Source organism: Mollisia scopiformis, assembly GCF_001500285.1.
Source record: "Mollisia scopiformis unplaced genomic scaffold LY89scaffold_6, whole genome shotgun sequence".
Taxonomy (NCBI): domain Eukaryota; kingdom Fungi; phylum Ascomycota; class Leotiomycetes; order Helotiales; family Mollisiaceae; genus Mollisia; species Mollisia scopiformis.
In genome coordinates this window covers 1428202-1451394 of record NW_017263586.1, presented here as the reverse complement: position 1 = coordinate 1451394, position 23193 = coordinate 1428202, and the positions used below count along the sequence as shown (strand labels likewise).

Sequence of the window (23193 nt, the reverse complement as noted above, 5' to 3'; positions counted from 1 at the left end):
TCAGCAGAAGCATCTACAAGCTAGTAACGACCGCTACCAGCAAGCAGATAACCATCCACCAAACCCCTCCATTATGTTAATAAACCAACGCAAATTCGGCAAGCCTGCCATGTGGAAAAGAAAACCCTATCACCAGGAACCCAGCCAGCAAATCAACGCAAATGAAGCTCTAGTCTATCGAGCGAGGGAGACATGATGGAGCGGTGTTGTGGTCTTCTGTGAAGAACTAGAGTTCCTCTGCAGCTTCACCCTTCTTGGCCTTCTTCTTGGGTTGTGGTGCACCTTCCTTCTTGCAGTGGACGATCAGACGGGTCCAGGATTCTTCGGGGTCCCATTCGAAACCTGCTAGGACGGGGGTCTCGAGTTCATCGTCGGCCTGTTGGGGTTTATGTTAGCAAGGGATGGCAGAATGTGGAGAGGACAACGAGCATACCTTCTTCCGATATTGCTTGTAGATTGCGTCTAACGCATCCTTGATGGTAACGCCCTTCAGGTTCCGCGCAGTCACCTCCAGTCCGAGAGGGAAGTGTAGGTCAATCTTCTTGATTGGTGGGGTGGTGAGCATCTTCTTGAGTGCACTCTTCTCTGGCTCTTCTAAGCTCATCGGACTCTTGTTGATACGCCTGCGAGTCAATCGTCAACAGAGTCCATGGTATCACTAAGCTTGATGAAGATTCGAGGTGCAGATGGAGGAAGTGAGGGGTAAGCAGGTAGGTGCAAGCAGAAGATGAGCTCACCAGTTCAGCTTTTGTGTCTCCTTCGCAATCTCAAGCTTAGTTCCCTCTTCCTCTACACATCAATTCATATCAGCATCTCTCCTGATGGAAGTGGACCGGCAGATCCGGCACGGATGATACATACCCAAGTCCTTGATGTTGAACACACCGGCGGCAGCCACCGAGCTCTGTCTTCGCTTTGCGGCCTTCTCCTCCTTGGGGGGACTCGACGACAGACCTTGGACAGCAGAGTCGACCTTGGACAAAGGTGTGGGTGCAGCGTCAGCAGACATGATTGATAATGGAGATGGCTCTTCTTGATCTAATTGAAGATGAAAGAAGAGATGGATGATGGGTACGAAGGTATTTGTATCTCACGAATCAGAAAGTCGTAAGATATCAAGCAGGAGATGTGATTTGCTTTGGTAAGCTGAGATTGTTGGTGTGTGTTGATTGCTTTGATGTGTGTTGATAGATGGAGATGGAAAGAGATCAGGTACGATGCAGGTGGAAGGAGAGAGGAAGAGAAGAAGAGAGGGGTTTGAGTTCAAACAGCTTAGGTTGGTCTCCTGAGGAGCGGGGTATCAAGCTCACGTTATTCGTCGCGTGACTCCAGGGTCGCCTGAGAAGGAATGGAAATCGCCTACTAAAGTCTAGACCTAATCGGGTAGCTTCTGATCCACTTTCGAGAGCTTTCCCCGCAAAATGAACAGTGGTGAATCCGGGGAAATACGCTAGTAGAATGACGAGTTTGGGGGCGAAATTTACGGGCGCAATTACAATCATGAAAACACGATCTGAAGAAGCATCACAGAAAATTGTTGAATTGGAGAAAACATAATTGATGATGTGGTGTTGGCAGATACCTATGAAGGAGAGGCATTTGTGCACTGTCCAGCAACTCTAAATTTTATGATGCTGATTGCTGCCGCATTTGTCAACTCACGCGAGCACCTCATTTTTGGCATGAAGGTCGGGAAAATGTGGATGACGATATTGCATATTTGTGTTTCCAAATGTCAATACGATACAGTAGAGCGGGCGTTCCAATTCCATTGCAAGTCTTCAATTATCCAAGCAGATTTCAGCACTTTTGCTCTTTAATTAACTGTTAATGACTTGTCACATCTTTCCAGAATACTACTTATACACCAATTCCATAACACGCCTCTCCAAAATAACCTCAGAAAAATCCCAAACATCATCTTCCCTATTCCTCGATCAGCCTTACCTCTCCAAATCATCATTGATCAAGTACCTTAACTGGCCTTCCCTCTCCCTCCACATCATGCTTTTCGGTAAATGTTAGGGTGTAGATGTTGTTGTCAAGCAATTTCAAATGTTTTAGATAGGTATAAGCAGTGTATTGATCGGGCGTGGATTAAAGGACTTACTTTTGTCAAGTATCCTCCTGCTCGCAGCCCAAGTCGATCCTGTCAACGCAAATAGCGAACTTTTATGTTTGTATTCGTCTCCGCCTCGAACCTATGGCAGTTCAGGATTTCAATGTCTAGAAAAGTGAAAGGACTTAGTCCAGTTACTTCAATCTCTCAATGTTGGGAATGGTATTGTGCTTAAACCGCAAGCAAATAGAGGATAAAATGTCTGTCATTGCAAAAGTAAGAATTTTCAAGCTTTTGTATTCATGAATGTCCTCAGCTTTTGATATGTGTATGCCCCTACAAACCACTAATTCCACACAAATCATACCCCCTCCAACAAACCTAAGAATGACCAGTAATAGCCTTAGCAACATAAGGTTCCTCAAGATACTTCTCCTCCTCCTCTGTCAACGTCTTCCCCTTCGCACTAATCGCCTCATCCATCCTCTCCGGACTACTAAACCCAATAATCGGGCTACTAACCCTCTTATTCTCCCACGCCAACGCAACCTGACTCATCGTCCACCCCTTCTTCTTCGCCAACTCCTCCACCCTCGCCACGATCTGCTTATCCGCCTCCGTCAGCTCCGGCGCCGTCTTGCTCCTCTCCGTGCTGCCATGGCTCTCCGCTGGTCTCGCCAATTTTCCTCCAGCCAGCGGAGCCCATGGGATCAAGCCCACGCCCGTAGCATTGCAGAACCGGTTCATCTCCCGCTCTTCTTCTCGGTATAGCAGGTTAAAATGGTTCTGCATGCTGACGAACTTTGTCCAGCCGTTCTTCTCGGCTACGAATTGCATTTGGGCGAATTGTGTGGCCCACATGCTACTAGCACCGATATATCGGACCTTTCCACTCTTGACTAGGTCGTGGAGTGCTTCCATTGTTTCTTCAATGGGAGTGTTGGGGTCATATCGGTGAATTTGGAGGAGGTCGATGTAAGTAGTACCGAGGCGCTTGAGGGAGGCATCGACTGCGTTGAAGATAGCTTGGCGGGAGAGTCCTATTTTCCATCAGCATGTCTGTCATCATTCTCGTCAACAGGAAATCTCACCATGCTGATTCACATAATCCTTACTACCCCTAACTTCATTCGGGAAGAAAATATGCCTCACATTTGGCTCCTCGCCCACGGCTCCAAAGCACTTTGTGAGGATAACCAACTTCTGTCTCGGGATCTCGAACTTCTTGATCGCTTTACCGATGATTTCTTCTGATGCTCCGTTCGAGTATACGTTCGCCGTGTCCCACGTATTGAGTCCTGCGTCCCAGGCCGCTTTCAGGAGAGGAAAAGCCTGTGGAAGGCAGGGTCAGCCCGTTTTCTTAGAGATCTGCAGATGCTGGCAGACGTACCTTTTCCTCATCAATGACCCAGCTCGCCCAATCTGGGTGTCCAAAACTCATTGCTCCTAGAATTGGGACGGAAACGCGAAGCCCACTCTTGCCTAGGTTGACGTATTCGACTTTCGTGCCCTCGACGGACTTTTTCAGGCTGATTGGCATCTCCTTGTTCGCCATGTTTGCGGTTTGATGCTTACTATCGTGTGTTGGTTCTTGGAAGGTTTATGGTCGCTGATTGCTGTCTGTTCAGTGAGTGCTGTTGATCAGTCGAACAATAGAGATTGGTATAGCAAAACCGCCCAGATCGCGGGAAGCACAACATTTTGTAGCTTCCCCTCGACGGATTCAAGCGGGGTTATCGATTTTAACCCCGCTATCGCAGCAGTGACATCTGCCATTGAATTCTGTCCTGTGTTTGAGGAGTGAAGATAGCTTCATGATTCGTTAGGAACGATTACAAATGCTGTCCCGGGAAATCGGATATGTGCTTCCGAGGAGCATCTTCTCCACATCGTAGCACTGGCCCTTTCTGGATAAATTGCGTAGCATTGGATGTGTTCGAGGAGAGGAGCGGCAGTTGTGGGGTTTTTGGAGGAAGAGAAGTCATGATGCAATTTGAGGCTGGGATCACTCTGACTTTTTCGTGAGACAAAACACGTGCCTCACCCAGCGACAAACATTTGGGGGTTGAGGCAACAGATTAGAATATGGTTTTGTATGATTAATCTCATCTCGCAATGCCACCTGGTTGGGACATACTTCATTCTCCTCTTCCTATACTATTTCTCTCAAGTCAGACTTCAATCGGCACTGCACAATGCCTAGGTGATAAGGCTCGCTCTGTAAGTCACCTGGCCGGGAAATATTCGTATTCATACATCATATTATTGATAATACCGGTCTCTCAAGTATAATGAGGCAATTGCCCCTTTTCCATCTCTCCAGTCGCTCCCTTCCCATTAACACTCTTCCCAATATCAATTGCACCCCTCGCAACATCTCCATCAACCAGATTACTGATCCTCCTCACTCCCTCAGGAATCTTAAAGTGGGCCTCCAAAGGCGTCCAACTTTCCTCATTATAATCCTCCTGTACTTTCTTACACGTCTTCAGTCCCCATTCTGTCACGCCAACCATGAGACAGCTTTCAAACATGAAAGCCATACTACCCTCTCCAACCTTCATTGGCTTTAACTCCGCATTGCTTGCCTTCTCATGGGTCCCTGAGTCGGGACCGTGTGCAGACATGATGTTGTGAAGACTGGCACCAGCTGGCTTGAAACCTCCACCAGTCTTCGCATCATACTCGCCGCCGATCAAGCCCATGAACTCAGACATGGTGTTGCGGTGGTACCAGGGAGGTCGGAAAGTATCTTCACCTACGAGCCATCGGGGAGGGAAGATCACAAAATCAGCGATGGCGGTACCCACACGCGGTGATGGAGCAGACAGCACGGTGAAAATGCTTGGGTCTGGATGATCGAAAGAGATGGAGCCGATGACGGAAAAGCGGCCGAGGTCGTACTTGTATGGGTAGTACAGTCCATGCCAGGCTACTACATCAAATGGTGTATGTGTCTGCGAGGCAGCAAAGAGGTGGCCGTTGAATTTCGAGAGGATAGTATAACTGCCTATTGTATCTTCCTCGAAGCATGCAACTGGAGCTTGAAAGTCTCGAGCGTTGGCGAGACAATTCGAGCCAATAGGTCCTAATTCAGGCAGCTGGAAATGTCCTTCGTACAACTCGAGAATGTAACCCCTGACAGGTCCTTCTGGCAGTTCCACTCTGTATCTCACACCCCGAGGAATGACACAGATTTCGTTCGGCCGAACTAGAATCTTGCCAAGCTCTGTTTGTATATCCAATACCCCATGCTGGGGAACAATCAAGAAGTCCCCATCTGCCGAGTAGAATGCTTGATTATCCTCCATGCTCTTCCCAGCAGCAAATATGAAGATGCCAAGTCCAGATTTCATTGTAGGATCTCCAGCACCAGCAACCAATTTCAAACTATGCACCCAATCCACAGTTTCGTCCATGTCAAATGGATCCCATCGCAGCTGGTTGGGAATCTGATGTAACTTGTGCCCTTCTGGGTTGGTATTGTAGGAGGAAGCTTCGCGTTCATTGAAGGCCGAGTGTGATGCAGAAGGGAGGATTTTGTAGAGCCATGTTTGCTGGTTCTCGTGTCGGGGTGCTGTGAATGCTGTACCAGAGAGCTTTTCGGCATACAGGCCAAAGGGAGGTTTTTGAGGCGAATTGGCACCTATTGGGAGGGCTCCTGAGACGGCTTCTGACCTGTAAGAAATTTAGAGAGCTTCTAGAACACATAATTAGAGGTTCTTACTCATGGTATGAACCGAAGCCATTTTGGTACCGATACTTTTCAGGTGTGCTAAACTTCGTAACAGGCATGGCTACTTAAGATTCCTTACTGAGAAAATTGAAGGTTTGAGATGGAAGCAGGGAGAGAGATATATGACCGTTAAGTTTGTATGCGGATGGTACAATAATGCTCTGGGAGAAACTTTTGTCAGTGATGCTGTGTCATGGGAGAGGAATGTAAGAGCTACCCCACATCAAGCTCCCCAGGATGTTTGTTGCGGGGCGGAACCTTGCGCGAGAGCATTCCGCAGGTGTGGAGATAGAACTTGTTTGATAGATGAATCTCGCTTTCCGAAGCAAACCGTCATTTCACTACTAGCCACACGACCAACTTGATCGAGAGACACGAGATGAGATTTCCCTCAACGACATCAGCACCGATATAGCAGACAGATATGCTCGCCAGCAGCTGCATACATCATGTGTCTCCATTCTTCATCTGCGAACACCATTGAGCTTAGTTCACTGCTACCTGAACGAGCTTGACATTGCTCAGAATAGCAAAGGGAAAGGATTTCATCACTTGTACTGTCCGCCGCTAGCAAACACGATGCGCACTGCTTCTTGGAAGATCAGAAGTCTGAAGTCTGCTTTTTTGCAAGGCCTCAAACCCCTACAGAGTATGCAAGAATGCCACACAGGTACTGCATAGTTCGTGTATGGGCTGGCCCACAATATTGCAAGTTCTGGATGACATCTGCAGTCCTCGTTTCGCCGTCACTTAGGCGATACCAGATCAAGTGATCAGGAAGTAATGGATTGCAGGATGATTGTAAGCTTGTTAATGTCTGAACATCTATGTTGAGCATCTTGGTGCGTATTTTACTGCTCTATCATAAGCTTAGATATATACATCATGCTCACCCCGCCACTGCTCACTCGAGGCATTGTACTTAAACATTGCTCAGAATACAACAACACGGTCGAGTCCATATATCCGCCTGGATCTCTCTTGGATCTCTCTTTACAACATCCTCGCCGCTTAGTCGTCGACGTGGGTCTCGAGGGCCAATCATATCAGGTCGCAGCAAATATCTGGTTCCGTGCACGAAATCTCAAGTTGCATCCACGTTCAAAATTAACAACATCCACAAGATAACTTTGAATCTATCCGCTATCTCATCGTCTAATCATTCTTCTCTTATACCATATTCACTCATTTCTAGAAGCATGGGAGACGTCGCTGACACGGATGTCGCGCCCTATTCCTGGATCTTGCGACTTTCAACTCTCAAAAATAGTGTGCAGTACAAAGTCTCCGAGCAGATGTCTGTCCAAACAGACACAGCTGGAGTCGCCACTGATTAACACTGGAAACAACGGAAACATTGGCAACAACGACGACAACAACGGCGTGAATACGAGGCACTCCTGAGCCACAATGCAACGCATCACATCAGCAACACAACAGACATATAATTGCTGTATCAAAGGACGACAACGCAAACAATGAACAAAAACTAGAAGTAAAGAACAAGACAAGTGGTCCTCGGAAAGGGAGGGCGATAAAGTACCGTGCACGTGTCCGATACTGCTTGTCAGTCCTTTGCTACTTATTGGATGCTCGTCGCAATCTCTGGTTACACATCATTATTGTAAGTTGTAGAGCGTTGGGACCTTCATTAGCTAATTATCGTGCAGAACATCACGGCACTTCTACCAACTATCCCCATCTCCGAACATCCTCTATCTTCTCCCGTGGCAATCCCACCCTCTGCGCCTCTCAGCACCTTTCTTGTCGTACATCACACTCCGCAAGTTTTGTTCATATGGCTCAGTGAACTGATCCCTAACGGTGTCAAACACTTCTAGAGATGGTGTCTCCATTCTCACCTCGAATCCTTTCGGCGCGTTAATCCAGGTACGAAAGAAAATAGATGTTTGATCTTTTTCTTGAGGCTGCTATGATGACCGACCATACATGCAATTGGATGACGGTAGACCATGAGCCACAACCAGCACACCACTGAAGGATGAGAATCCTCTCTCTTTCTTGCCTGCATTCTTTCTGGTACCATCGTCATTGAAGTCTTCAGTTGCTTGGTGCTTGGTGCCAAGGGTAGTGACGAACCGAGTCAGAACTTCGGAACTTAGGGCGGACAATGTTGACCATTGGTTCATTGTGCTCTCTAATAGCGGAGATGAGCTTAACGGAATCAGGTTCCGACACTTCCTTCGGCATAATTTCGGAAGCGACTTCTTGACTCAATCCAGAATAAGCTGAGAGATGAATGATGGAGTTCAGTAATAGTCAATTTCGATGTGAAGTAGTTCGTTGATGGACGAGAAGTGCCGTTCACGGAGGAAGGAACCCGATGTCGAATATGAGAAGCCCCGGCAACTACCACAAGCAGTCCCTCGCCTAGGAACTGGACAAAAGTTCGAAACTCAAGCGGAATGCAGCCCAAGTCGTCATTCTTTCTTCGGAGAACCTTTCACTATGTGTAGTTCGATTTACGACCTGACGGAGATCTTCCCTCCCCACGGACATATTCAAGCACGGCTCAATGCGATTTCTATACGGTCTCTTGCGTATTAACCTGAGATGTAACTCAATCCAGCACTTCATGGGACATCGTCAACCTCGAACTTGTTCTGCTAGATTTTAAATTGGTAATCCATCTGTCCAATGGAATTCGACAGACGTATACTATTCTCTTCTTCCCTATATCAGCCCTTACATTCTCGGTCTCCCAGAGTGGTCCAAAACCAATCTCCCTCTTCCACTACATCTCAACATGGAAACGCATGCTGGCATGCAATGTCATTCCCGAAAGGATAACAAGTAAATTAATTGTGGTAGCTATATGCAGCATATGCAAACCCAATCGACCTGAAATCCAAGAACGCATTGTTCGGCCCTCCTTGAGTCAGAAAGGTTATAACAACCGTCCACGGAAGCTCCGAATAAATGGCAAGACCCTGAGCTGGGTAAGGAGCATTGCCAATTTGGTTGCAAGCATAATCGAAGATGTAGGCGTCTGTCCAGGTTATGGCTTCTCCGCACGTCAACATGTTGTCATACGTGATGCAGTCGGTTCCTTATATTTCAATTAGCTATGATTTCCATGATCTCAAGAGGTAGTCGTACTTGGAATTCCTACAAAGCTCAGTTGGCAATTCCCTTCTCCCTGGCCAGAGCATTGTGCTGCTGTTTTGTCTACAAAGACACCGACGGTGGCCAATGCTTGGAGAAGTATAGCTGAAAGACGCATGATGGGTTGATGGCGGTCGGTTCGAAGAATTCTGGAAAGACTCGTAACACTGCTCAGTAAAAGAGAAGGAAGGAGGTGAGGGTAGAGGGTATTTATATCCATAATGCCGCTCTCCACAATTCTGCATCGTCCATCCAGTTTCTTGGAAAGCCGAGTGGCGTAATGCTAGAGAAGAATTCAACTCGTATAGACTACGACTTACGCATTTCTGTTAAGGATTGGCCGACTCCATTCTGTGTGAAGCCAAACAAGAGACGCCTCGCAAGCCATTGTAAGAACTCCGACTGATTGTCCAATGACCTTGTTGGGCTCGAAAGGACTACGCCGCAGGACTTGAATGGAACAAACAATTGAGTATCCCTCTTCTGGTCCGGGCCGCTTTGAATCTTGATCTGGGATGAGCTGCAGTTTCAATATTGACCTACATTGGGAGGCGTTCTGACAGTGTGGGGATTGGCGACCCTGTGTGGCACAAATTTCGGGCACTAAAATATCCTACAAAATTCTCAGGTATTATGAATCAATTTTCTCTTTCTTGTATTTCGCATGCAGTTAGTAAGCTTGCCGCTCCTGCTCAGGCACTAATCACCCTCGGCTCAGCCCACTCACATGAGTAACCCGAGCAATTTAAGCAACTCAACGGACCCTGAGCAGCTTACCTGAGCAAGGCCTGATCATCCTAGACAATATTTACCACGTCGTCACGTGTTTTGACTTCTCGCTTTTAGCCAATCACACTTGACCTGACCTCTGTTCTCTCATATCATTTTTGTCAAGTGTTGACGACAATGATCAAAGAGCTTAAACAAGTTTTTAGAGAACCAAAAGTGGATATTTTTGAAAATATGCTTCTCGCAACGAGCATAGCATATGTCAAGCCGCCAACAGGAGAGTATCGATTCGGATACCTTCGATATCTAACGAAGACCATTACAGGCGTCTGAAATGGTACGTAAATAAGTTGGAGATATTTTAGGGAGGAGGCGATCAATTGGTAGATTGAGACGCAGGCCAGAAGAGGTCAGTGAGATACTTGAAGACAAAGGATCCGAAGTTCAACCTTGAATCTAGGGAGAACAGGGATAATGTAGCGACAATTAATTTTGAGGATATAATTGATCCATTGATGTATGACTAACTATCTAAAGATAAGGGGAGGAAGTCTTCCAGACTAGTTAAAATATCTGCTGACGCGGTTGGTAAAACTAGGCCTACTGAGATATGCTCCACTCTACGCCAAAATATGGTGGGATAGGTTTCACCAGTGGTGTATGGGGAGATTTTGCGAGCATATTGTTCCCACTCTGAAAGGACTTGGTGCTGATCATGGATATTTTCATGAGTCGCTCGTAAGCTGGGCATCACAGATCCCACTTGCTGAATCTTGTCAACAAATTTACCGTTCGCAAAAAGTGTGCGCTTGTTGTTCGACAGATGGAAACTGGATGCTGATGATTTCTTCCCTGCTGCGGAGTAGCCCTCCCAGAATTTGAGAGCGAGACTCTCCCTGAGCGCTGATATGACTGTCCAGTCTGGGACCCAGGAAGGCATCCCCGAGAGTAGCTTGGGATGTCGAACTTGGCAAACCACTTCTAGAGACTTGTACTTTTTCATGCAGAAAGTCGTAGTCGTAAGATATACTTCTTGACATGGGAGAGAATATTCAGGAATAAATTCCCCGGGTGTTATATCCGAAGCTAGCCCAAGAACCCCGTAAATCTTATCCCTCGGATTTGTGCATAGAAGATTGAAAGACTGATGAATTAGGTTTATTAAGGACCGATGTCCTGGATAGTCGGTGACATTTTTTCTTTTTAGCTCCTTGATCATTCTTACAACACGGTGGGCCTCAACTTGATGATCAGCGTCCTCTTCAAAGCACAAGGCTGTTTTCGCTAGTTCGTTCCAGGAGACAGAGAAAGACCCGCAATACACCACACACTTCTGTCCTAGGGCTACTTCCTGAACAATCCACATTCTACGAAAGTAGGGACGCTCAAAAATCGAACGAAGGGCAATCCATCTTGGCGATTTGATGGTTAAGAGACTCAAAGCTTGTATCACATGTGCTACCTCGTCCCCAGTCTCATCTCTCTCACCTGGGTCGGAGAAAGATTGAAGAAGGTGTGGAATATAAGCCATAGCCTCACTCGTCTTTGGGTCTTCCTCCCCTAACCAGATATCAACAATACTTGCACCTCTGTAGATACCGCCCATGAGACCAACCTGTTGACCTCGCTCAATCTCATCATCCTGATTGATGCATATCTGGTCAATCCACAGAGTTCGAATCGTGTCCGTCCTCCGTAGTCGCAACAGGGCCTGGACAAGGTTCAGTGTGAGGGGTAGTGAGCCACTTTCGCAGTGCAAGAAAGCAGCCGTCTCAGGTGAACCCCATGTGTAGGAAAGGGCCTCGTAGAATTCTGGGATATCTAAACCAGTAGGGCGGAGCCTTCCCCGAAATGGTGAGTTGAGCTCTCCAGGATACAGATCAAGAAGGCGAATACAGCGCTCTGCGAGCTTGTTATACGGAACAGACATGATTGAAGGCCTTTGCTGAATGTAAGCTATGTATGTCACGGAGGTATAATTTTGATTTGGCGTGTAGAAAATTTGCGTGCTACCAAATTACTTCAAACTCTCTAATTGGTCACTGTTTCTGGTTATATAAGGCTGCAGCTGATCCAACCAGACCTCCCTGTGGCCCATCCCTATCACACAGAGACCCTGCAACTTAGAATCTCAGAAAACTTGTAAAATAAGCCTCAGACAACTTGCGAAGCGCCGTGGTAAGATAAAAGTAAGCAAGAAATGTTTCACAAAGCTGTTAAGATTAGAGTACGTCACGCTAATGAATTGCAAGTGGCGGCATCAATTGTTGGTTGTAGAATAGGCTGATACTGATGATGATAATGATTATGATGATAGGAGAGTACAATTCTGACACAACCCAAAATCCAATTGGCAGATACCCCCTTGCGACTAACCAGCTCTACAGTTCTCTACTGATAATATTTTAGAGAGATAGTAATTAATCTATTCTGGCGTCTCATCACGTAAATTATAGCCTCAGGCATATCTTAACGGAATAGAGCTCTGCATTATTTTATAGAACCGCGAGGTACTAAAACGGGCACCCGGACAACGTTTGGTAAGGCAATTGTAGCTGGAGCACACAAGAGGTCAAAATGGGCTCTCCATTAGTGCGCTAACTCGGAGCGTACCCAAGATGCTCAGGCTCTGCTCAGGCCTACTCACCCTTGGCTCAGGTAAAGCAGCCGCTGCTCACGCCTGCAGACTAAAACGGAACCAGCGAAAGGGAAAATCAACCCTGAGTCTATGAGTATTTACAAAGTTTTAGGGCAAATTGTTTTGTCCCTTTTGGCACACTAAACAAACCTAACTTCGTGCTACATTATTTCGACATAGCGTATAGAGAAGTGGATGGATCACGTGGAATATTCTAGCTTATGCTAGCGCTCTATTCCTGATTATAAAAGCTCAGCTTCTACCATAGAAATAAACAATCTCTTTCCCGCGCACGATTCCACTTCAACCTGCTTTTCTCGTATCGTCGATTCTTCAGCACTTTTACAGCTCATTTCTGTCATCAAATTCTCCCATCATTCCGCACAAACGTCGCAGCCATGGCGCAAAACCCTGCTCCCAATCCCAATCGCTTTTGTCTTCAGAGACCCAGACAGGAGGATGATGTCAGAAATTGCCACCGCCACTACCGGTACTTAGATGGCGTACGCCCAGGTTTCGTTCTGGAGATTGAGAGGACAAAGGAAGAGTGGGGTACGTAGATTCACCACTTCGAATCATGCATTGATACTAACTCAATTTCTCACAGCAATCGGAGAGATGGTGAGTTTCATACCAAGTGTACCACGGAACCAAAATGAGACATATGGGGAGTACCGGAACTACAACTACACCATGAAGCTCGAGCCGGATCAAACCCGAATCAAAGTATTCAGAGAATCAAAGGGTAAGTTTTTCTGTTCCCGGCGAAGTTTGGAATGCTAACGGCGATGAATAGGAACTGGACCATCATCAACAGAAGTAGCCTACGTATATCTGGATGAATCACAAGGCTTCCGTGGGTGGTTCAATGTCGGCGATCATAACGCAGATCATTCTGCTCAACATCCACACCAACCGGATCCGAAGATTGTTCTGAGCACAGAGCCGGCCCGATGCGAGACCTGTGGCTTTTACTCCTCTTGGAGGTGGCGAGATACCGACTTGAGGGTTGGTCCATACTTTGGGAGGGATTATTGTCAGAATAGCTGTTGTCGGTTGCGAAGAGTACCTGCAGACGACAGCGAGGATGAAGAATAGATTCTGTTGGATGACGATTTTGTGTGACACAACTTGTAGAAGTGAAGATACCTTACCTTATGGTACACTCTTTAGTAGCTCAGGAATTAAGCAGAAGGAAAGACAATATTCGCGAGGTAAAACCTGCTCAGTTTCTTGATGTGTTCTACGATGACAATCTCCAATTTGCTCTAGCAATCTTACATTAAGAGAAATGCTAGTCAAACTAGACCAAGCTGTGCTGAGCTGTCAGCTGCTTCCTTGTCCTTCTTGCCAGGCGAATTTCTGCGTTTATCGTTATACGAATTAGATTAACCTCTGAATTTACACAGAGACCATTCTGGCAATGATTCTTCTCTTGTCCGTCCCGATTAAGCCATGCCCAAGATGAAGTGAACCCGTAGGTGTGACAAAGAGTTCCTACCCCAAGCATAGGCGGTCAAGAGTAATTCGATAAGGATGGAGCGGGTGAAAGCTGGGTCAAACATTGAAGTGCGCTTGACAACCTAGATATTTTCGTCTTTTCAGTTCAAAACAGTCTTTCGGGGATCTTGAAGTCATATCTCGATATCTTGCTTCCAAGAGGATTTGCATATTTCTTATAAGATCCTCGATATGCCCGATTGCGCCTTTCCAGCAATACCAGCAGTCTGCGCATGATCCTCTTGGAGCGATCATCACAAGCTGTCCTGTTATTAGCATCTCAAGGAGAATCCCAGTTATCAGAACTCATTCGATCCACTTCAAGTCAACAAATCGGTTTCTTTGGTCAATTTGAGCAAGGAGGGTTGGAAGCATCCGAGACCGACACTTGAGAGGGACGAGACGAGAGCTCGTGGAATCCGGGGAACTTATATAGCATATCACAAATACATCTTTGCTGAACGATCTTGCTGACTTTGGGGTGTCAATTGCAGAATACCCCAGCGAGGAACCAGAAGTAAACAACGCTCAACGGAAGCCCAAGAACTTGACAGCAGCCATTGGAAGACACTTGCCAGCCCTCAACACCTATAAGACTCTACGAACACCTTTAGACGCCATCTTAAGAGAGACGTTGCGGCGGACAATCTGTGTTGTGTATCATTCTGTCACGATGAAGGCGTCTCGTGCAGCATTTAGCATCGTCATCGCTCCTTCCATTCCAAGCACACGAACATGCAGGCCAACCATATGCTGCCACACAAGTTTTTGGAGTATTATCACAGCAGTCTCATCATCTGCAGTCGATATTGAAATTGATGAGGCTTGCGATGATGTCGAGCACGGGACCGATACCCTTTTCAGACATGGCCTCTTTCAATATGGACCAGACACACCCTCATGCAAATATCTATATAATCGATCGCAGAACTTAGAATTCCAGTAACAAACCTTCACATTTCTATAATTCATTTCTCAAATCGAATTCTCTTGTCGAAATCAACCTTTTTGAATCTTCATATCCCAAATATCATACTCTACGGCACCTACCTTAGATACCCGAAGTCCTAAGAGACGGCCCGTACAGAACGGCAAAATGGCAATCACCAGAAGTGCCTACAAGAAGTCCCTCGGACTTTCTTCTGACGCCAAGCCTAAGAAAATCATGCTTCGCTTCAGCAAAAAGCAAGTCGACTCCTTCAAGCGGGCCGAACTCGCCGCCAAGGCCAAGGAGGAGGAGATCTTGAAGACCGAGGCCGTACCTGAGACAGCCCCCAAAGCAACACGTCCTATCACCCGGGTCGTTCTTAATATGTGGAACGGCTCCAAGATCGCTATGTATCCTGCCGAGCGCTTGAGAATCCGCTGCGGCGACAAAGTCTACACACACAGCATGAAGCGAGCACGTGTTGTCAAGCTTGCTTAATCATAAGTGAGTGATGGGTAAAGTCTGCCCTTAAAACGAAGCTTCTAACCGTGCAACAGACTTCATGAATTCAACCTACATTTTATGACCCGCTCTCGAATACGACGATGTCATAGCCTGCGAATCATGACATCCAATACCCCGAATATCACCATCTCGACTCATAACCTAAGCATATTCTACACACACACAGTACACGAAGTGTTCTCTATTTGGTTAGTTTGTTTTTGATTTGGTCTGCATTTCTATACTAGTCTCGGAATGGGGTAGTGCATTTGGCTAGGGTATACATGTACATACATAAACACACCTTATGATCCGTAGGCAGATCACAATTGTATATCCTCTTCCTAATAAAGTGCTCGAGCTCGTCGTGAAGTAATCCAATGTTGGAGTGTTGTTTAGACTTTGAGCCGAGAAAGCACACCCCTGTCTCCCCCTTTTTTTCGGCTGTTCGGTTGAACGGTCCCACCTCGAAGCGAGCAGAAGAATGCAGCGATTAAGTGTGGATTTGCTGTTTCTGCTTCTCTTTAAGCCTGCTCATTCAAATACCTTGATAAATTTACTTTTATAAATTTATTCTCGTTGTGTGACGAGTTTTATGATGACGTAGAGAGTTTCTTGTCTCTCCGTCGCCGTACAGCCAAGCAGCTTACCAGATCGAGCCTAGCAACCTTTGTTACCAGCGCCTAGAGAAGGTGCCAAAGCAAAGTACCGAATTGAGTTCTTTGTCTTTACGTATGGGGATCTGTTTGTTGCTTTTCGGAGACTTTGTTTGGTCTCGTATCTGGGTGAGACTGCAGTTGTTTGCCCGTGTCTTGTTTTTCCATCACCATGGGCTAATTGCTTAATTCCTTCGTTCTCACGAATGCACGTTCTCTGTGAGTCGCATTCAGCGCTCGCGGCGCAACTTGCACCAGAACGTCACTTCGTAACAGTATTACCAAATGCATCGTTCAAGCAAGCTTACTATTCAAGGATACACGCAATCATTCCGAGAGTTTCGGGGAAGCAGGTGTATTCATCCAGGTAGACTAGATATATCAGACCCAGGTGATACTAACACATGACCTTCAAATTGAAAAGTTTGTGTCAATGCACTGAGCTTCTCCGCCAATCGTAGCCAGATCGGCTCTTAAATCTCCAACTGTACCTTTCCTCAAAGAAATAGAGATTCCTACATTGAATTTCTTCTCTGGCATGTGTACCTCGCAGTGGTCTTGTGATAACAGTGGACGTGAGCTGTGCCCTAGAAGCTGGTAGAGATGGTCCAAAGATGGGACATCGGCAACCTGGCTCGCCATCGCTGTCCCTTCCAATATTGCAGTCCATTCTTTGCACGACTCGGAGAATACAGCACACCAGGCGTCATACAGGCAGTTCCTCGAATCGTTTGTGTGATGGTGCTGCACATGACGCCGCCCACAAACGATCATGAATTCGAAAGAGGGGCATTCTTCAGTAGTAAATCTAAGATGGAGGTATCCAGTGAATCTACCACCTCCGCCAATCAAATATAAACCCTTGCTTGAGTCCCAGAGAGCTTCCGGTCCAGCAGTTATGACTTCGAAAAGCCCGGATTCAAATCCAGAGGGTCCGATAACTCCATGGAACTGATTGTTAATCCGCTTAGAATCAGTATCCGTTAGGGTTCTAGGGACATATCTACGGGTTGGTCTCTTAAAATGCCACTTGATTCTGCTCGCGATGAACACCTCGCTTGGCCGTGACCGGACAAAGCCTCGAGGAGTCTGTGTGAGGTATATTCCTAACTACTCTACAGAATGCAATGGTTAAATACTCATGTCAAAGCATTGAAGGTTGAGCACGAATGAATCATGCTCAACTGTTAAGATAGCCTCTACACGGAGGCGTTTGTTCGTGATCGCAAATTCCTGGTCGATTCTGTCCATGGGCGGCATCAATTGGATGTTACCACAGTCCTCAAACTCAATAGGCGAGTCTACGAAAATGCCACGGTATTCTTGGTCGTCTTCCGGGTGTTGCGAGCTCTTGCCAAAAAAAACTTATAATTTTAGATTCATTTAATTTAAAACATGCCCGTAAATCGTGTTCTTGCTAAAAAGAGCTTATGACTGAGTATTCACTCAGTAAATCGATAGAAAACGGCCTCCTTTATACACTATTTATCTAGGAAAAATTGCGCGTAAATCGTGTTCTTGCCTAAAAGAGCTTGTGACTTTGAATACACTTAGTAAATCGATATAAAATAGCCTCGTTCGTACACTATTCACCCGCAAAACTTTGCGGGCTAGCCATGTCCTTTCGATATAAAAACATACCCATCACCTTCTTCCCTTCTTCTTTTTTCTTTCCTTTACAACAACAACATCCACCTTCGAACCAACCCAACCCTATAATACCCAAACACACCGCACAACAACAACATCCGCCTTCGACCAAACCCAATCCAACCCTATCTATCACACCCAAACACACTACACAAGACAAGACATACAATCACAGCAACAATGTCATTGCAAGTCATCGCCAACCACTTTGTCAATGTCTTTGCGTGTCTCGATGAGATAGTAAGAACCCCTTTTTCGCTTTCCTGTTTGGTCGAACCGAGCTCATTACCTTCGCGAGGGGGTATTTTCACTTTCCCAGCCCTTTTCTTGTCTTCACCTTCATCGAAACGACCTCCATAGCTACGCGATTTTGTTACCTTCGCGAGGGGGTATTTTCACTTTCCCAACCCTTTTTTGTCTTCACCTTCATCGAAACGACCTCCGTAGCTACGCGAGTTTGTTAGCTACGCGAGGTATTCTCACTTTCCCAGCCCCTTTTTTGTCTTCACCTTCATCGAAATCACCTCACTAGCTACGCGGTTTTGTCAGCTACGCGAGGGGGTATTTTCATTTTCTTGCTGTCTTGCAACCTATGAGGCTATGTTGACTTGTCTAATTTTATAGTTACCACACGAACGATCCGTCGACGTGCAACGCAATGATCAGGTGGCGGATGAGGTCAGAGATGCTGTTGATGCATGGACAGGAAATGTCACCGTTGATTCTGCTGCCTATAACTGGTCTGTGGCACACACAGCAGCTGTCATGGTCAACTTGAGTGGCCCTCGTCTTCCTAAGGTCGAATTGGTACTGCGTTGGTTGGCGGACGAAGCTTGGGAGTACTTGGAGGAAGAATGGGACGTCCGTGTTGCGGTGGAATGGTTCTTTCTTTGGGACTTGTTATGGCTGATCAGGATCTGAGTGCATCTCAGTTGCAGAGGACACTGGAGATGTGTTTCGGATGATGAGCGCAGTTAGTCACAATGCTGCAAGGATTGATCGTTAACTTTTCGCAAGGTTTTCACACCCAAAGAATCAAACATAACTATCAAAACCCCTGACGAATAGTCTAAGCCAAGTCAGTACTAGCGGATATTTTTTTTAAGTGCGTGCTCGTCCGAATTCACGACAACCTTCACTCCCAGAGAATAGAAAGATTTGCATATATACCCTGAGCCATCTCTAGAACTCACTGATCTAGATATTTGGTTGATCAATACAACCACCCTGAAGCTTGAGTTCTTCGTGGACTTATACAATGCACGCCCTCGGCGGTACGCCATACTCTCGCACACCTGGGAGGACGAGGAGGTGTCTTTCCAGGAGTTCCAATCCCTCGAATCTACGTCGTTGAAAAAGGGCTTCAGGAAAATTGAAATGACGTGTCGTCTTGCTTTCGATCGTGGGTTGAAATACGTCTGGATGGACACCTGTTGCATTGACAAGGCGAACAACGTTGAGCTTACAGAAGCCATTAATTCCATGTTTCTTTGGTACAAGGAATCCGAAGTTTTTTTTGTGTATCTTTCGGACCTGCAACCTCATGGTCAAATGCAGGCCCATCAATTGGAGGAACGATTGAGCCAGTGTCGATGGTTCACAAGAGGCTGGACTTTGCAAGAGCTGATTGCACCACAACATATTGAGATTCTCGATTCTGAATGGTCAGATATAGGTCAAAATATGTCGTTGGTAGACCAGATTTCGTCGCTCACCGGCATCGACAAGGATGTCCTTATCGACAGCAGCGCATTGAATGTTGCAGTTGCACGAAAAATGTCTTGGGCAGCAAGCAGGTCGACAACTCGGGTAGAAGACAATGCCTATTGTCTCATAGGAATCTTCGATATCAACATGTCGATGATCTATGGCGAGGGCCGCAAAGCCTTCTACCGTCTTCAGGAAGAAATTGCCAAAGAGACAAATGACCTATCTTTCTTCGCTTGGAGCACGATTTACGCGCATTTTTTTAATTAAGTGAATTCAAAATAACAAGGTTTTTTTTAAGGAAGAGCACAACTTACGCGCATTTTTTAAACTAAGTGAATTCAATATCATAAGCTCGTTTTGGCAAGAGCACGACTTACGCGCAAATTTTTGCTAATTGAATTCAAAATCACAGGCTCTTTTTGACAAGAACACGATTTACATGCAAAGTTTTGTGGGTACGGCAGGAACTTAGGACATACAAGTTGCATAAATGATAGTATGATAGGCCTGAAGTGTTTGAAAGGCGAAAAAAATCTGACTTGCTATGAAACTACTATTTCTACTTTTCTTGAATATTTGTACTTATACATTAGCTCTTTGAATGCACCGATTCTTTGAGTGCACTGGTTTTCGAATGTACCAGCTCTACTAGTACTTGTTGTTCTTTTTAAGTGAAAACTTTTCTTTTGATAGAATCCTTCTTTTTTTTGTATTACTTTCTAAGTATGTAGCTTTGTTGTGCTATGAGCCGATGTATTTAGAGAACCGGTGCATTCAGAGAGCTGATGCTGGAATCAAGGGGTGGCAGCCTACGTAGTCGGAGGAAGTTGTAAAAGAAAATGGAATTTTAGAGAATTTTGGCTTTAATTTTGTGATAATTTAATGTCTTTCCCTTTTACACTATTATAATTATTATACGTGCGACTTTTATGTCCCAAGTATTGCTGAATGCAGGTGAATGATGAACAAATGAAGTCATTCATGAAGTCACCCTATGTAGCACATGAAACGTGGATTGAAATCTTCGTTTACGATGATCACCCTCTTTCTCACGTTCAAATTATGTTTCAAGAATATATTACAGGCATAGGAACATATTCATTCATTTATTTCTCCATGCTGTGTTTTGGGCTGATTTGCACATCAAAATGCCACAAGGCCAGCTTGTACCACTAAGAAGATTATTAACCCCCTTTCAGAATCGTGCCCACGGGGGAGGGACTCTATGAAAACCAATTTCGTCCAGCAGATTACCGAAGCAGTCTTCCTGCGCTCGTGACGGAGTGAGTATTATTGGCTTAGGCTCGCCTTGATCTTCGTCATAGTCGAGCAGTCTCATCATTTCATCTACCTCCATCACGTCGAATGGGGAGTCGTCCGTGCTGAGATCTTCCTCGGAAGACATGCCCCAGGCCATAAATGGATTATCGTCGTCGGAGTTGACAGGCTCTAGATATTCGTCGTCAGTATTAGAATCTGAAGTATACTCACCTTGGTAATTTGCCTGTCCGGTATCCGAGAAGAACGATTCGAATGGTGCTGGGCTGAGCACTATCTCTCCGTTGTGTCGCTCCACTATCTCACCCTCTTCAGAGCCATCTGCGAAGTCTGCCATCTCTTCATCCTCATCGACGTAGTCAGGAAGTTCATCTTCAGACTGCGCCATTTGTGGGGGAGGTGCGCTACCGAGCTCAGCCCAGTAGTTACGACGACAGAACCCGCAAGTGTCGTTTTCCATGAACCATTTAGTGAGGCAGGTTGTGCCGCATACATGGCCGCATGGAAGTCGCGTTGGTTGCTCGACCACTCCATCATCCGTGAGTACACCGTATGTTTCCATACATATTGTGCAACGCTGATCGAACTCGCCGTTGGGTAGGGTGCTGATGGAGACCAGCTCCAAAAGTCGAGAGATGGCTTGCAACCGATGACGTTCTTCTGCATTGATTTCAGCTTGGAGTGCGTTTATCTCCTCCTGAAGTCTGTCCTGCTCTTTTCGCTCGTGTATGAGGAGAGTCAAGTCGAGATACGTTGCGTAGTCTCGGCTAAGCAGTGTCCGATCATTCATCATCTGGCCACTCATGGCTCCTAATTCTCCCAGTGTCAGCGTAGACTGGATCAAGTGGAATTCTTCGAATTCGAGAAGATTTTTTTGTGCGCGAGCATTTGTGTCATTGATGAGTGCATCAGTATGCGCTGTGAGGTCTTGGACTTTCCAATCGTTCATAAATCTACTGGGAACATTGAACATTGCTCGTCTGAGTACTCTGAGTCTCTCGCTGTGGATCTCGCTTACATCGATCTCGTCTCTTGAGCCATCTGTCAAAGATTTGTAGAGAAATCTAATTCTCTGAGCTTGGTCAAGTGTCATTAGATAAGTGGAGACGCGTGCAAGTGCAAGCTCTTCCTCTCTCCTCTCTTGATCGAGTGCTTCGATTAATTGTTGCTCGGCAAAGATCTCGGCCTGTCTGTATACTGCAAGCTCTCTAGCTGTTCTGGCCCAATTTTGTTGGTGGTTCGGTGGTTGTTGATAAGATGATGCTGGGTTTGTGGCGCATGATCGACAGAGCTGATGTTGTTCGATGGATCGTGTAGGGCTTGGAAGGGTGCAGTCTCTATAGTCGCATCTATTGTCTTCCAGAGTACTGTGCCCGCACAGCGCCCAGAAGGTGAAATATGAAGTTTGACACATGTTGTTTTGGGGTGAGAATAGTAGACTTCCGATAACGCTCTCCGAAGTGGCTTTGAGTCGACTTTGTGCAAAAATTGGATGAGAGTTACCGCTCCCAACGGGAAAATGCGGCGTCCTTTTGAGCATAATAGCATTGTACTGTTCACAATAGTGTACAGTCCAGATGAATTGTTGAAGAGAAAGAACCATTTGTGGAACAATGGCCACGAAGTTGGTCAAAGAATCATAGTACTCACCTCAAAGAACTGCTCCACCTACCCAATTGCTTTAAGTAGTTACCGTCTATTTTATATGGGCTGCCTCTGAAAGCTTATACACCTGAGCTTTTGATTGTTCGCTGGTGGTCGACTTGCGGATTGACTTTTCGGACTCGAAAGGTTTAAGTTACTCACCATACGATGCTCATTTCACGAAACGTCCCAAACAGATATTCTGTAAGTGGTATAATGAATGTTATCCACATAACTCATGTCTCTACTAGACTAGTCTCCTTAAGCTTATCAAAGGGTTCCTGCCAGAAAATCTTGGAACCAGTCGTCGTCGGACTGGAGAACCCTCACAACCCCGTTTTCAGAATCTGGAATTGGTACTGGAGGTACCCAATCATGGTGCTGAACCTTAACTAGCTCTCCATTCCATTGTTTGTTTTCTTTGTACGTATCTGCATGTACCAAAACCGTTTCTGCGCGATGAGCAAAGGCCGTCAGGGTTTTTGTGAACTCGGCGTGGAATTCTCCGTACCGCTGACACGCAATTTCATATCGAAGCCTTCTATCTCGACGAACCTCCTCTGCTTCTTCTGTTGTGTGACGAGTGCTCAGTTCCGGCTCTGAGCTGTCCTTTACATGGTCTGGCGAATCAGGCCGACCAGAAACATTCGTAATGCCATGGATTGCGAGCTTCTTCTCCAAGGCTCTAACTAGAGTTTGTTGCTCGGTGCAGAGTCTCCCAAGTTTTTTGTTCGTATCCGATTGCGATAAAATAAGGGTTTCGTAGCTTGTTCGACTGATCGATTCTACGTAGGGTGTAGACATTATTATGCAGTCGATGTTTTGGAGCGATAAAATATGGAGGTTTGAACTCGATGCGACCGCGCTCAAATCCTTTTCCAGTATGCTGTTCGCCTTCCTATATGACATTCTTAACAAAGAGCATACGCCTTCTTCTTATTGCTTTCGGCCTAAAATTCAGTCTCCAACTAGTTAATTCTTTGTCCAGACTGCAACATCTGCATTTTATAAGACGCCCTTTGTAATTTTGAGCAC

General features: G+C 46.0%; 8 protein-coding genes across 8 annotated transcripts; 2 read left to right on the top strand and 6 right to left on the bottom strand.

Annotated features, from left to right (window-relative positions):
- Positions 1-93: 93 nt before the first annotated feature.
- LY89DRAFT_453958 (uncharacterized protein) lies at positions 94-1108 on the bottom strand. The gene is made up of 4 exons (XM_018207628.1): positions 862-1108; positions 738-789; positions 434-623; positions 94-376 (listed from the first exon to the last, which is right to left on the bottom strand). Exons 1-4 carry the CDS (start codon positions 1007-1009, stop codon positions 227-229), a joined length of 540 nt encoding a protein of 179 aa, XP_018075114.1. The 5' UTR covers positions 1010-1108; the 3' UTR covers positions 94-226.
- A 1259-nt stretch (positions 1109-2367) lies between these two features.
- Positions 2368-4006, bottom strand: LY89DRAFT_640561 (aldo-keto reductase). The gene is made up of 3 exons (XM_018211670.1): positions 3450-4006; positions 3151-3391; positions 2368-3099 (listed from the first exon to the last, which is right to left on the bottom strand). The coding sequence occupies exons 1-3, from the start codon at positions 3612-3614 to the stop codon at positions 2441-2443; spliced, it is 1065 nt and encodes a 354-aa protein (XP_018075113.1). The 5' UTR covers positions 3615-4006; the 3' UTR covers positions 2368-2440.
- Positions 4007-4317: 311 nt separating this feature from the next.
- LY89DRAFT_611135 (homogentisate 1,2-dioxygenase-like protein) lies at positions 4318-5988 on the bottom strand. The gene is made up of 2 exons (XM_018210573.1): positions 5787-5988; positions 4318-5737 (listed from the first exon to the last, which is right to left on the bottom strand). Exons 1-2 carry the CDS (start codon positions 5852-5854, stop codon positions 4342-4344), a joined length of 1464 nt encoding a protein of 487 aa, XP_018075112.1. The 5' UTR covers positions 5855-5988; the 3' UTR covers positions 4318-4341.
- A 2626-nt stretch (positions 5989-8614) lies between these two features.
- Positions 8615-9039, bottom strand: LY89DRAFT_730770 (uncharacterized protein; the record flags this gene model as incomplete). The annotated part of the gene is made up of 2 exons (XM_018219508.1): positions 8615-8865; positions 8916-9039. 2 exons carry the CDS (start codon positions 9037-9039, stop codon positions 8615-8617), a joined length of 375 nt encoding a protein of 124 aa, XP_018075111.1.
- A 2160-nt stretch (positions 9040-11199) lies between these two features.
- Positions 11200-11580, bottom strand: LY89DRAFT_578893 (HET-domain-containing protein; the record flags this gene model as incomplete). The annotated part of the gene is made up of 1 exon (XM_018208972.1): positions 11200-11580. A coding segment is annotated over one exon (381 nt), but the record flags the coding sequence as incomplete, so codon positions are not given.
- A 979-nt stretch (positions 11581-12559) lies between these two features.
- On the top strand, positions 12560-13502 carry LY89DRAFT_716084 (uncharacterized protein). The gene is made up of 3 exons (XM_018218246.1): positions 12560-12840; positions 12896-13033; positions 13085-13502. Exons 1-3 carry the CDS (start codon positions 12687-12689, stop codon positions 13384-13386), a joined length of 594 nt encoding a protein of 197 aa, XP_018075109.1. The 5' UTR covers positions 12560-12686; the 3' UTR covers positions 13387-13502.
- A 4786-nt stretch (positions 13503-18288) lies between these two features.
- Positions 18289-19503, top strand: LY89DRAFT_705552 (HET-domain-containing protein; the record flags this gene model as incomplete). Its single annotated transcript, XM_018217458.1, has 3 exons — positions 18289-18387; positions 18601-18604; positions 18728-19503. 3 exons carry the CDS (start codon positions 18292-18294, stop codon positions 19501-19503), a joined length of 876 nt encoding a protein of 291 aa, XP_018075108.1.
- Positions 19504-20431: 928 nt separating this feature from the next.
- On the bottom strand, positions 20432-22962 carry LY89DRAFT_771771 (uncharacterized protein; the record flags this gene model as incomplete). The annotated part of the gene is made up of 5 exons (XM_018221892.1): positions 20432-20685; positions 20728-22066; positions 22165-22182; positions 22489-22671; positions 22714-22962. The coding sequence occupies 5 exons, from the start codon at positions 22960-22962 to the stop codon at positions 20432-20434; spliced, it is 2043 nt and encodes a 680-aa protein (XP_018075107.1).
- Positions 22963-23193: the final 231 nt, after the last annotated feature.

Coding starts and splice junctions, on each gene's coding strand:
- LY89DRAFT_453958 (XM_018207628.1), bottom strand. CDS start 1,009: ATGTCTGCTGACGCTGCACCCACACCTTTGTCCAAGGTCGACTCTGCT. Junction 790..861: donor GTTCAACATCAAGGACTTGG/GTATGTATCATC, acceptor ATTGATGTGTAG/AGGAAGAGGGAACTAAGCTT. Junction 624..737: donor GAGACACAAAAGCTGAACTG/GTGAGCTCATCT, acceptor ATTGACTCGCAG/GCGTATCAACAAGAGTCCGA.
- LY89DRAFT_640561 (XM_018211670.1), bottom strand. CDS start 3,614: ATGGCGAACAAGGAGATGCCAATCAGCCTGAAAAAGTCCGTCGAGGGC. Junction 3,392..3,449: donor GGGTCATTGATGAGGAAAAG/GTACGTCTGCCA, acceptor TGCCTTCCACAG/GCTTTTCCTCTCCTGAAAGC. Junction 3,100..3,150: donor GGATTATGTGAATCAGCATG/GTGAGATTTCCT, acceptor GATGGAAAATAG/GACTCTCCCGCCAAGCTATC.
- LY89DRAFT_611135 (XM_018210573.1), bottom strand. CDS start 5,854: ATGCCTGTTACGAAGTTTAGCACACCTGAAAAGTATCGGTACCAAAAT. Junction 5,738..5,786: donor GGCTTCGGTTCATACCATGA/GTAAGAACCTCT, acceptor AATTTCTTACAG/GTCAGAAGCCGTCTCAGGAG.
- LY89DRAFT_716084 (XM_018218246.1), top strand. CDS start 12,687: ATGGCGCAAAACCCTGCTCCCAATCCCAATCGCTTTTGTCTTCAGAGA. Junction 12,841..12,895: donor GAGGACAAAGGAAGAGTGGG/GTACGTAGATTC, acceptor AATTTCTCACAG/CAATCGGAGAGATGGTGAGT. Junction 13,034..13,084: donor AGTATTCAGAGAATCAAAGG/GTAAGTTTTTCT, acceptor GGCGATGAATAG/GAACTGGACCATCATCAACA.